This window comes from Trichoderma citrinoviride, assembly GCF_003025115.1.
Source record: "Trichoderma citrinoviride strain TUCIM 6016 unplaced genomic scaffold BBK36scaffold_2, whole genome shotgun sequence".
NCBI classification, from domain to species: Eukaryota; Fungi; Ascomycota; class Sordariomycetes; order Hypocreales; family Hypocreaceae; genus Trichoderma; species Trichoderma citrinoviride.
Genome location: NW_020194710.1, coordinates 2,815,729 through 2,828,621, shown reverse-complemented (window position 1 = coordinate 2,828,621; position 12,893 = coordinate 2,815,729). Strand labels below are relative to the sequence as shown.

Genomic DNA, 12,893 nt, shown 5'->3' with positions numbered 1-12,893 from the left:
ATATCATTGTACGTATGTAACTCATCATGTAAGAATAAACCCCGCCATCCCGTACACAGCAAGCAGTCACATCAAAGAGGGCGGAGAGTAGAGGCAAGAGAGCGTAGAGAACAAAAATTGCATCGTCAAAACGCCTGATATCCTTATCCTGAGCGCACACCTGCAAAAAGGCTTTTTTACGCCATCACCAACCTCAATGCCAAAGAAATACCCTCTTCGCACAAAGACCCTATATAAACCTAACTTTTTTTTGCATCTAAAATCGAAGGTCCCAGCCAATCATGGGGCCAAGCCTGGGCAACTCCTCCGCCACGCTCTGCACGTCCTTGTCTCCTCTGCCGCTGAGGCAGATGACCAGGTCCTCGTCCTTGCTCATCGTCTTGGCCAGCTCCATGGCTCCGTAGATTCCGTGAGACGACTCCAGCGCAGGGATGATACCCTCCAGCTGGCTGAGCAGCCTAAAGCCAGTCAGCGCCTCGGCGTCAGTGGCGGCGATGAACTTGGCTCGCTCGGCGTCCTTCCACGAGCTCAGCTCGGGTCCGACACCGGGGTAGTCCAGACCGGCGGAGACGGAGTGCGTCTCGATAATCTGGCCGTTCTTGTCCTGGAGAACGTATGTTCGGACTCCGTGGAGGACACCCTTTGATCCGCCCGTCAGGGTAGCGCTATGCCTGGCCGTGTCGACACCGTCACCGCCGGCTTCGACACCCAGAAGCTTGACCGAATGGTCGTTGGCAAAGGGGTAGAACATGCCGACAGCGTTGCTGCCACCACCGACGCAGGCAACGACGGCATCGGGGAGCTTGCCTCGCATCTCCTGCATCTGCTTCTTCGTCTCGTCACCAATGACGGACTGGAAAGTCCTCACAATGGTGGGATAGGGGTGAGGTCCGATGGCGGATCCGATAATGTAGTGAGTGGTGTCGAGGTCAACGACCCAGGCGCGGAGAGCCTCGTTGACAGCATCACGCAGAGTCTTGCTGCCAGCCTCGACAGCCACAACCTTGGCACCGAGCAGCCTCATTCGGAAGACGTTGAGGGCCTGTCGACGGACATCCTCCTGTTCAAGGGTGTCAGTAGCTCATTCTCTTAGGTAAACAAAGGGGCGGTCCATCTTACAGCTCCCATGTAGACTGTGCACTCCATGCCAAACTTGGCACACACAGTCGCAGTGGCCACACCGTGCTGGCCGGCTCCCGTCTCGGCAATGATCTTGGTCTTTCCAAGACGCTTGGCCAAAAGCAGCTGTCCGAGGGCGTTGTTGATCTTGTGGCTACCAGTGTGGTTCAAGTCCTCTCGCTTGAGCCAGATGTTGGCACCGCCACAGTGCTCCGTAAGGCGCTCGGCCAAGTGCAGACGAGAAGGCCGTCCCATGTAGTCGTAGTACGATCGGTACTCCTCCCAGAACGAGGGGTCGTCCTTGATCTTGTTGAAGCCCTCCTCAAGCTCGGACAAGCAGTCCATCAAACTCTCCGGGACGTACTGGCCGCCAAACTCTCCAAATCGCTCAGGGATCTTGCCGTGAAGAGCAGCCAGCTGAGCCACCAAAGCGCTGTCCTGCTCTGCCGTGATGCGATCATCGTCGGTAACGACGGCTTCGACAGAGACGGACTCCGCGGTGGCGCCCTGGTTGCCAGGAGCATCCTGAATCAGACCAACTTCATCCTTGAAAACGGGTCGAGCATCGCGACCGCACAGATATGCGCAGTAGTTCTCGACCTCGGCCTCGTGCTGGCCAGAGGGGGCCTTCTGGATGGTGGTGATGATCTGACTGCCGACGACGACACCGTCGGCGATGGCGGCAACGCTCTGGAAGTGCTCGTGTGTGCTGACACCGAAGCCGACAGCGGCCGGCTTGTTTCCGCTGTACTTCTTGACTCGGGCGAGGAGATCGGGGAGATGGCTGCTGAGGTGGCCCAGAGCGCCGGTGACGCCCTGTCTTGAGACGACGTAGATGAACGAGTCCGCCAGCTGGCAGAGGATTCGCATGCGAGTATCTGAAGTCGCCGGAGCAATCAGGGGGACATATGAGAGACTGCCCTTGGTGCAGAGCTTGCGGAAGGACACGGCTTCCTCCGGGGGCAGGTCGACGACAATGAAGCCATTGACGTTGGCCTCCTTGCAGTCCTTGAGCAGGCGCTCCTCGCCGTAGCTGAGCAGGGGGTTGTAGTAGCCCATGAGCATGACGGGAGCCTTGAGGCCGCGGGACCTGGCCTCCTTGACCATGCCGAGGGTCGACTCGATGCTGACGCCGTTCTTGAGAGCAATCTGTGAGGCATCCCAGTTAGAATCTGCGTCGAGGGTTCAATGTCTTGTGAGGTGTAGGCTTTCTCTCGTACCGTGTTTGCCGTTTGAATGGTCGGTCCGTCAGCAATGGGATCTGTGAAGGGAGCACCGAGTTCGATGACATCTGCGATCGACCACACAAATTAGCTATCAGCAGTCTCCCCAGCGACAATTTCCATCGTCAAGGGAGAACCACTCACCAGCTCCTCCCCTCTCCATGGCCAGCAGGATGCCGGGCGTGTCTTCCGGTCGAGGGTATCCCGCAGTCACATACGTGACCAGCGCCGGCTATACAAGAGCAAACCAACCCAAGGTCAGCAATCGTCATCCCCATCATCGTCTCTTGTCCCTCCAGAATTGCTACCCCGCCATCCCGTGGTTCATACTCACTCTGCCCTGCGCCTTGCAGCGCTGAAAAGTCTGCTTGATAGCCTCCATGATGACGGTCAAAAAGTCCCAATTTACAGAAAAGCCTTGTTCTTGCCCGTTCGTCAAAGGTATATCGCAATTGGCCTTTCAATGGAACAAACAATAAGAAGCTGGTGACGGCGGGGGGGAAGTTCCTCTCTTAACTTATTTATTAGAAGAGACCAAGACAAATCTGACTGTCGTCGCCGCCGCCGCCCCGATCCCGGAAGAAATGCGGTCCGCCCCTCCATTCCATCCACTGCTGCACCTGCCTTGCATTTTGCATTTTCGCCTCTTCAGTGGGCAGTTGCTTCCTGCACCCAGAAAATGCTGCACCTGCATGAAAAGCCCCGCCTCCCGCAGCCTGCAGGCGCATGGTTGGGCCCCGCCATGACGGACTTGCCCAATGCGGTAATACCCTGCAGCAACAGCGGCAGCATCAGCGAGATTCCGTTTCCCATGCGACTTTGGCACTTCTTGACTTCTTACATACTTGCATACCCACTCCGGATATTCTTGTAACTTACATGCAATGTCATGCAATGCAGACGCGTACGTGCGTGCTACTCCGGGGAAGAACAAGATGTAATTACGCCGTGAACGATGCCTGATTTTTGCGTGCGGGACGCCATACTAGCTGCAGTACTGCCGGTACCCCATACACAATGCCTCCCGATCTGACAGCGTCGCCACCAGAAACGCCTCTTTCGCCGTTCCGCATTGTCAATGACTACTAGTTTGAAAGCCATGGATGTTGTGAGTCAAAAAGGGCTGGTGATGCGGCTATTCAAATCACATTCTGGACAAGTTCAATACGGAAGTGCTTGTTTAGGTTTGTTTCGCAACTGTGCTGCTCTCTAGATGGAAGGTGGAATTCCATGAATGCGGTTTTTGATGCAAATAAGACGAAGCAAGTCTTGATCAAGCCAAAAATCAAAACCAAGATGCTTCGAATAGGTACCCTGACGCCGACCTCCCATGGCCCCTGAAACCTTGTGCCATTTTCCCAATATTTGTCCCTTTTTTCACCCCGCCGAGCCAGCTCGAGCATGAGCTATTAACATCACTCCAGGAACCGTGTCCCTGCCTTGCCTCTCTTTGCCAATCCAACGTCCTCCCCCCAAGCCACGTTTCTCTTAGCCTCCCGCCCCTGAACTGAGCCAACTACATCAGAACCCCGTCTTTTCGTCGAAGCGATCATACGGATTGTTGCTCCTCATGTTCGGCTTCGTTGGACTCGCCCCGTAGATGAACTTTTCGCCATTCCCGCTTCCCACCGAGCTCCTGCTCGACGAAACCGACGGCGCCCAAGGAGGCGGCGGCTCTTGTGACCATGAGCGCTCAGCAGGCGACTCAAACTGCGTGCCATCTTGTGTTGTTGGGTAGCGGATGCCGCCTTCAGCACGGCCACGGTCCTGCCCAGACATGCCCACAAGTGTCCTTATCACCCCAATCAAGACAACAATCACGTAGACGAGCAAGAGGCCCGTGGAGATGAGGGCTTCCTGCACCAGGTCGTGGTGAAGCCAGCCCGTAACATGCTCGACAGCTCCGCTTATCTCGTCGCTCGAGGCGGATGAAGGAGAGGCCAGGAAGCTGCCAAGGTCTGAGTCTCCAGCCACAGAGCTGTTGGCTCCCGCGCTGAAGGTATCGTTCGGGAAGAGAGGCAATTCAACGTGGGCGTGGTCGTGCACCCATGTGAGCCCCTTTTGAACGCTCTCAACTTTGAGACCAATGACACAGTGGAGAATCGACTTGACCGGCCCCAAGAGAAAGGTACCATTGAGGGCAGCATTCAGACCGTCTTCCATCGCGTCCATAAAGGTGTTGATTGTGTCGTTGACAGCCCCTGTTGCGTTGCTGACATAGTCGAGGAGATCACCGTTGATCTCGTCGTTGAGTCCTATGATGACATCGTTGGCATCATGTGCCCAGGAATCAGAGACGTTCTGTAGGCTTGCCACCACGTGATCCGCAAATGCGCCGACCTCCTGGCTCAGTGCAGGCGTCTTCTGCTCGACGGCCTTGAGAAGGATGAACTGGCATATGCACGCAAAGAAGCCGGAGAGGGCGAGCGAAAGGACGAACAAGGCAGCCGGCGTAGTGGCGTATGCGATGCACCAGCGGACGAGAATCTGCTTGCTCCCACTCATCTTGCTGGTAAATTGAATGCCCCATCCGGCAGTGAAAGGCCGAGAGACCGTGTAGACGACGTCCATGGGGTCGCGCTGGCTGTCGTTGACAAGCTTGCCGTGCTCCCTCTGTCGCCGCCATCGACGAATCTCCAGCCATGCCATGGGGACCATGGCGCCCACCGCCGCCAGGGTGAAGACGACGATGAAGACCGTGCGAGCCTTGGCCACAAGCTTGAACAGCCCGTCAAAGAAGTTGTTCAGCGAGTCGTTGTCGGAGCAGAACGTCATCACCTGCTTTTCAGCAAGGGGAAAGGTGCTCCTGTTGAATTCGTATTTTCCATACTTTTCGTCCAGAGCTTCGCGTAGCTTGTTGAAGGGGAACGCGATGACGGATTCCGTCACGTTCTGGACCTCTTCGAAGGTGGGTAGATCATCGTTGAGCTTCTGCACGCCGCCGACAAAGTCGGTCGTGTTTATTTGAAAGTCTCTCAGCTCTTCGATGGGTTTCGTGAAGTTGACTTTGGGAATCTTGGAGAGCACGCTGCCAAAGACCGAGTCCTCAATATCCGACGTGAGGTTGGCGATACCCTTCTGCAAGACAGTGGCGATCTTCTTAATATCGTCGACAGTGCCGTTGACCAGCTTGTTGTACGCCTTTGTTGCGTCTTCGGTAACATTGCCAATCGCATCGAGAGTCCCGTGTATCATGGCCGTGATAAGGCAGGTATATGTGGCTGCCAGGAAATTGATGTAGAAGATGATGATGCCCTCGACGCCGCTAATCACAAGGTCGAGAATCTCCACCATGCCGTGAACCGTCTTTTCGACGCCCATGGCAACCAGCTCATTGACCCCGGAAGACAGATAATGGGGCATGGAAGCCATTGCGCTGCCCACGTCTTCGACTTTGGTGCAGGCAGAGAGAGCCTGTGCCTCCGCAGACACGAGGTTGTCGTGTAGCTGGGCCGTCAGGATGATGGTGCGGACAAGGACGAGGACTATGAGGACAGTCCACCGGTTGATCCATACTTGCGAGAGCCGGGAGCGGAGACTGAGGTACGGAGTGATGTAGGGAGCCGTGTCTGCGCGCGGCTCTATGATCCGTTCGGCTATTGATGGAACGAAGGCATCGATTCGGAGAGAGTCCGGAACATGAGGAAATCGTGGCGGATTATCGCCCGTGCGAGGGAAAGACATTATGAATGAATGTATCTTCGGAACAGCAGATGCAGCGAAAGAAGTTATAAGTGACGTCGGAAGATGTAATGAGTGTCGAGATATTCGTGACGGCCGGCCGTTGTAGATGTAAAGAAGCAGATAGTAGAAGGACTGCGGGAATGAAATCTAGAGAAGAAGAGAAAAACCGTAGATGAACCCCTTAGAAAAGCAAAGATGATACCAAAAGGAAAGAGAGACAAAGGAGACTGAACAGAAGGAAAAGAAATATCTATTCATGCATCGTGATTGAAAGACAACTGAGAAGAGAGTGAATGGCGAAGGACAAAGTAGCCATGAACAATAACAGCGCAAGCACGACAATAAGAACAAATCCACTGCCAGGGCCCAAGAAGTGAGTAAATGACACACGCAGTTTGACAAGCAAGGGTATCAAGCCGAGCGCATACCGCACGGTTTTCCGTTGCAAACATGCGCTCTTCCCTTGCCTCTCATTCACGCCTCCAGCAATTCCATAGAGTATGGTTCAGAATAGCGCTCCGGAGGCCGTCGATTCGACAGGAGAAGAGGCTCTAGCAGCCCTTGCTGCCCTGTAGACCCTGTCTAAGCGCCGCGGTCGTCGGGCGCCTCAGCCAGTCAGAGCCAGGCATGGTGCCGCATCAGGCACGACCTCAGACCGCCCGTGAGCAAAAGACAAACCCCGGATCTGCCAGATGCCGTGGCTGCGGATCCGCTTGGTCGCCGTTTGTTGGGCGCGGCAGCTGATGATGCCGGGAAAATCGCTTGGTCGGCAAACGCCGAGTAGGAGCTGGTGAAGCGCCGTCGGGTGAAACGAAACAACGATGGCATCGCTGCATCATGACGTACTCGCTGTACCCGCAGCTACGAGTATGCCATAAAATCTCCGAGCACAGCCTTTCTGTACGGTAGGGAGGGATCTGTCGACTGGTCGTTGCATGATGCTTGGCAACAATCGGTAACCGCTCACCAGTTCACCAAAAGGTCCGACATCGCCTCACGAGATCATCCCGAGCGTTGCCTCTCAAGCAAGCCCGTCACGAGAGGCGCTTCGTATTCGAAACTCACGCTGCAACTCCGGAGACATTTTCCTTCCTGCATATCATCATCACGCGGCGTACAAACCACTCCCTGGACCCTGAACGAAGCTTGTCATAGCCATGTATCATCTCATGATGAATGAACCTCAAGAAACTGTTGTAGACGTCGAGAGCTCTCGTCCAATCAATACCCGCGCACAAACGACGCCCGGGCTTATGTAAGTCACTCAGGCGCCAATGTGAGCAACGTGAGTGAGATTACGAAGGTCAAACCAAGTACCACCCACAGGCTCAACTTCAGGTAAGTTTCATAGGCTTGCAATGTCTCAGTTCGTACAGTTCGGCTTCTTTGGGGCAGCTAGTAGCCACTGCTGCTGTCCTACCAGGTGAGACGGTGAGGTAATCTCGATGAACGTGAGTCTGGAGGCAGCCGATCTTACACACCTAGCCGCTCAAGGCGCGGCGGTTAAGCGCCTGGTTCTCGAGCGGCGTGAAGCCACTGAGAGACATTGCCAAGACGGTTCGTGTTCTGGGTGTGTCTCTGATTTGCTCAAAACATCTATTTACTCGAGACGTACGAAGCATCCCTTCATTTCTGTTATACTATTATCACCATCTTTTGTCATCAATAGTACATACACCACGGCCTCCACGGCGACAATATCTCCACCTCATCAAGTGCTATTCTCATCCCAGTCTCCAGTCACACACAGTAGGTTCACAGAAGCACGACAAAAGCGATTCAGCTGCTCCACAGAAACAACATGTCCTTTGGTATTGAATTTAATATACGGGAATATAGGAGGCTTGCTTGGAGCCTTGCATTAAATCATCTTAATCAGGAGCATCAAACGTTCGGAAACGCTTCACAATCATCAACCAGTCGGGTTCTCCGCCCGACCAAATAGTCATTAAACACCCTTCCTCCACAAGTCTAAACATCGACAGCCTTGTTGGCACCAACGACGACGTCCTCGATTGTCTCGTCACTGAACTTCAGATCCTCCTCAATCGAGACGTGGTCCTTGATCTTGTAGAAAACGACGGGCGCAGCCAGCACCAGGGAGCCGGCAAGGACACCCCAGGTGGCGGCGAACATGGTGTCGTAAGAGGTGCCGAGGGCATCCAGGCGCCAGAAGATGGCAGCACCGGCAGACTGGAAAGCCTTGTAGAAACCTATCGCCGCCGTAGTCAGTACATGTGTCGTGCAAGAACCTCGCAGAGAGTAGAAAACTTACCAGCCATGTTGGCGGCCTTGCGACCAGAGTTGGACAGTGAGCCCATCCACCAGTAGATGTTGGTCTGCCAGATAGCATCGTAGAAGCCGTAGAAGAAGTACAGGAACATGGGGCCAATGAAGAGCTTGCCGCCATCCGTCCAGTCGATCTTCTGGGACTCGTAGTCGGGCGCAGAGACAACGGCACGGCTCGGCTGAATCTTCTGCCAGGCGTATCCACCGCCCCAGATGGCAAAGGTGAGGACGAAGAGGAAGACGAAGGAAGCCTTGGCACGGACGCTGCGGCTAACACCGGAGTAATCCAGAGCATAACCGTTGATGACGGCACCGATGATCTGAGCGAGCCAGTACAGCAGGTTGTTAAGAGCACGAGTGCGAATGTTGAAAGCGGCGGCGTTCATGTCGTTGTTCTGGTAGGTGTAGAAGATGTTCGAGGCGAAGAACATGGGGAAGAGGAGAAGGACGTAGGGGGCGTTGTACATGGTCTCCCAGAGGCCCTTGAACTCGGTAGTCCACGAAGGGTTCTTCATCAGGACGATCTTGGTGCCATCCTCACGAATGACCTTGTTGGCGTCCAGCAGGAAGAATGAGAGGATCAAGCCAAGGAACATGAGAACGATGAAGGCAGCATAGGTGCCATCGCTGACAGTGCCGGAGTGGCTGTGGATGTTCTGGGCCAGAGGGATCTATCATCATACAAGTTAGCACAAGGGACGTTGTAAGTAATAAGGGAGAATCAAAAGGGCCTCAAGAAAAAGCAAACGCACCAGAGATCCAATGACGGCACCAAGGTTGAAAATGATCCAGAAGGTGGAAATGTAGCGACCCTTCTTGTCCTCAGGGGGGTAAGACATCATGACAGCACCCTGAGCGGTCCAGAGCAGACCGGCGCAGACACCGAGGAAGGCACCGGCGAAGATGACGAAGCCAATGTTCTTGTTGTGGTTGTAGCTGAGGAAAGAGGCGCTGTAGATGCAGTAACCGAGACCACCAATGCCAATAGTGAGGCGGAGACCGAGACGGTTGGCGAAGGTACCAGAGAAGAAACCGACAACAGCAAAGGTGCTGTACAGGGCGACGGAGGCGTGGTCCTGAGCCGTGGGGTCGACTTGACCACCACCTCCCAGGCCGGTCAGGGAGTTGTACATGCCGGGGCAGAGGAAGCACACGAGGGCGACCAGCAGCAGCTGGACTCGGGGCGAGGCATAGTAGACTTCCTTGCCAAAGATGCGGTGGCCCTTGTAGATCCAGCCGGCGGGCCGATCAACATACTCGGGGCTGTTCTGAGCGGCCGCGTAGGAGTCGACGGGGGCGACCTCCGGAGCAGGGTCCGCGGCGTGCTTTTCGTCGTCAGCCATGGTGAAGGATTGGCTCTGCTTCCCCAATTGATATCGTGGAAATGGCTATTCGAAGCCTCGCACTGATGATGATCTCAGTCGAGGGAACGCTCACGAGGAGAGACTGAGCGCTCTGTCTGTTGGCGAGCTGCGCACGCGTGTTCCACCTAGAGAGACCCGAGGCCGTGGAACAAAGGCGACAATTGGGAGCGGACAGTGAAGAAGAAAGCTCGGGCAGGAGAGAGAGCCAGAATCGAATCCGGGGGCCCTGATGATATATGAAGGTCGCGCAGATCTGACGGCCACCACTTGGAGGGTAGTATCGGCAGGGCTACCCCATCCCAATTGCTCCAGGGGATGGAACAGGCGCAGTCAAGGTAGCTCAACTAGCCGTCGAGCAAACCACCTTCGATTACTAGCTGCCAAGTGGATGGACGGATAGCCAGCGAGCGCTAGGTTGGTGCGGAGACGAGCTGGGGGGGAGGATCAAGGGCCACAGGTCACACCACAATCGGCAGCATTCAGGTCGTAACGGGCAGAAAGGATTCCTGTACTGGTACCGTACGGACACCAGGCCCTGCATCGAGGTGTGTGTGTTGGCGTGTGTGTGCGCGAGCGAGTACAACCCGTACTCTGTACCCCGTACTCTGGTACGAGATAATAGGAGTCAGAACCACCAACGCCGGATGGCTGCTAAAGTAGCGGCACCGGCAGCGAGAGAGCAACGCGGTACCTCCTTTGCTTGCTTCCGTAACCTATCGAGCCGTATGCACAAGTGCATACAACGTGGATCCCGGGGCGTTGGTAGCAGCCAAGAGAGAGGCGGCCAGATGCGCGAAAGCGTGCGGTGCTTGAGCCTGGTTGGCTAATGCCACCTTGGAGAGCCCCGGGCCGGATGAGCAGGGGTCGCTTGGGTCAGTAACGAGGTGGATAAGAGAAAGGTTGCATCACAAGCTACGTGACAATCGGGAATGTGGGAAGGGCGCTGACTAGTGCTCGTACTTTTTTGTACGCCGGTGGCAGCACTTCGTTATGTATCCAAAGATTGGACCCAGGACGATGTTGACGAGATAGCAAAACGGCGCCTGGAACGGGATGCCTTGGCGAGAGCCGGCAGCAAAACGTTGTCCTAGTAATTGCTAACCCAGACGACGTCGAGCCGTTGCAACAACAAGCTTCCTTTGCTAGAGCAACGGAGCGGCGAGCCAGCCAGATACGAGAGGCGGCGAATTGACTGGCATGTGGTGTGTGGTTTGACCGACACATAACGAGACACTTGCTAAGAATAGACATCTTGTTATTTTCCCCTCCGGCCTCGGAAGGAATTGAGGTGTAACGAGATGCTGTGCTATCAAGATAGGGCATCCGACTTCGTGTGCACTTGTATCGTACACGCTCTTCTGACAGACGGATGGCATGATGCGGAGCGACGGCTAGACAAGGCGAGCAAGGCGGCCATGTCCACTCCATATCTCAGGCGGAAAAATTAAGAGTCGGCCGTCACAAGACGAAAAAGGAATGTATTGATAGAAAATAGAGGGGAAAATAAGAACAGACGACCGGGGTCTTGCCACGCCACGCTTTATTTTTTGATGAGCGAGGATCCGTGAGGTGGAGTAGCGCCACTCGGCTATGCCGCCGCAACAGCACGCGACTTTGATGAATGGCAGTGAGTCGACTCTCGTGAAAAGATGTAAAGAATACCCGTAGATAGGATTCGCATGGCCAAGAGGAGAGACATGCTGATTGCAGGCCAGTAGGCAAATAGGATGCAGTCCTGAAGAGGTGTGTCAGCAAGAGCAGAACTCTCACAGGGAGGCGAACCCGGGAGGCTGATAGCGATGGCATCCTTTCGACACCTCCCTGACTGAGACTGGACACCTGCGTTGGCTCGACAAGGCGTGGGCACCATACATTGGCCAAGCAGTCATGCAACCCCATGTCGTCTCTGATATTGCCTTCCTACAGTGAGGTTGTGATTCCGCGAATGGACGCCCTTGTGACCAATACGCTCTAGCAGCAAAGGCAGGCAGACCTTCACTTCTTGGGGTAGGGCCCGAGCAAGGGAGCGTCGTGAGGCGTCCTCCTTGATTGTCTGTGGGTGTGGTGGCATGGCTATCGGCAGCTCTGGTGGCGTCGCAGTTCAGTTGGAATAATGGTGCTTGTCTTGAACAAAGAGCGTTGTCTCGTGGTTATTGTCCAGGGCTCGGATTGTCTGCACCCAGCTGAGGGTCCAGATACTGACAAGCTACCTACCCGCTCGTCGCCATGTCCATGGCTGCTGCTCCCCAAGAGACCGTGGTCGATAACGAGATGTCATCCCGCCTCTTCGCAGGGCACGCCACGCTCCCGTATCGAATCCTGCATTTCGTATCGCACTTCTTCTACAGTATGTCATGTAAGAGTATCATAAGCGGGCCGGGGGCGCTCAAGTCATCAGACTGACAGACTGACTGACTGATAGCCAAATGTTCTGGGGAAGCGATTGCCCACAGCCAGAGAATCCCCCTCCCCCTGGCCGTGAGCCAAAGCGAAACTTGTCAGCTCGCGGGTGAAGGCCCGAATGGCCCCGGCTGCTGGTTGGCCCTTGTGAAGCCCCGACCCAGATCGAGGCGTCCGCCACCGCCCCCAGAAGCGTGTTGGCGGCTGCATGGCCCGCGACCCCTGTCTGTTCCTCTCAGTGGCCCGTCGTCCAGAATCCTCAAAGATGTGCCGTGGAAGAAGTGCGCCTGAGGAGGGTAAAAGGTCCGCGGCGGGGCGCGCTTCGGCATGGAGATGGGAAAAGGCAAGTACTGCAGTACTCTATAGATAAGGGCCTGTTAGCACATGAGGGAGACGAAGGGCCATTGCAGGGCAATCGCTTCTTCTTCGGTTATCAAGGACTTGCTCCTTGTAAGCGACCGAACCGTGATTCCCAGCACACACAACACCACAATTATTACGGGATTCTCTCTGCCCGGAATATGCGCATACGAGTACGCACTAGACAATCCAAATCCGCGAGAGCCTCTGCCATTCACCGTCTACCCCAAAGCCTCCGGATTTTTCTTCCTCGGGCGCTTCTCGATCGCACCGGCGCCGCCACAAGGACGCTTGCCCAGGCGCTACAGGTCACCCGCCTGCAAGAAGCCGAGCGCCATTGCCAGCAAGCCACACGCACAAGGGCAAACGAGATCCCGTATCTTATTTGATAGCATCTGTTCAGAAATGCTCCGAGTTGGGCCTAGACCGTTCATGTAACGTTCCCTCGTCCCTC

At 55.3% G+C, this 12,893-nt stretch overlaps 4 protein-coding genes across 4 annotated transcripts; 1 reads left to right on the top strand and 3 right to left on the bottom strand.

The window, feature by feature from the left end:
* Positions 1 to 256: 256 nt before the first annotated feature.
* On the bottom strand, positions 257 to 2,724 carry BBK36DRAFT_1156638 (tryptophan synthase; the record flags this gene model as incomplete). Its single annotated transcript, XM_024893944.1, has 5 exons — positions 257 to 1,060; positions 1,120 to 2,268; positions 2,340 to 2,410; positions 2,487 to 2,574; positions 2,677 to 2,724. The coding sequence occupies 5 exons, from the start codon at positions 2,722 to 2,724 to the stop codon at positions 257 to 259; spliced, it is 2,160 nt and encodes a 719-aa protein (XP_024753409.1).
* Positions 2,725 to 3,863: 1,139 nt separating this feature from the next.
* BBK36DRAFT_1166284 (hypothetical protein) lies at positions 3,864 to 6,026 on the bottom strand (the record flags this gene model as incomplete). Its single annotated transcript, XM_024894887.1, has 1 exon — positions 3,864 to 6,026. The coding sequence occupies one exon, from the start codon at positions 6,024 to 6,026 to the stop codon at positions 3,864 to 3,866; it is 2,163 nt and encodes a 720-aa protein (XP_024753408.1).
* Positions 6,027 to 7,997: 1,971 nt separating this feature from the next.
* On the bottom strand, positions 7,998 to 9,658 carry BBK36DRAFT_1111348 (MFS general substrate transporter; the record flags this gene model as incomplete). The annotated part of the gene is made up of 3 exons (XM_024889697.1): positions 7,998 to 8,239; positions 8,302 to 8,986; positions 9,068 to 9,658. 3 exons carry the CDS (start codon positions 9,656 to 9,658, stop codon positions 7,998 to 8,000), a joined length of 1,518 nt encoding a protein of 505 aa, XP_024753407.1.
* Positions 9,659 to 11,905: 2,247 nt separating this feature from the next.
* BBK36DRAFT_1164278 (hypothetical protein) lies at positions 11,906 to 12,370 on the top strand (the record flags this gene model as incomplete). Its single annotated transcript, XM_024894629.1, has 2 exons — positions 11,906 to 12,026; positions 12,102 to 12,370. 2 exons carry the CDS (start codon positions 11,906 to 11,908, stop codon positions 12,368 to 12,370), a joined length of 390 nt encoding a protein of 129 aa, XP_024753406.1.
* Between the last annotated feature and the right edge of the window lie 523 nt (positions 12,371 to 12,893).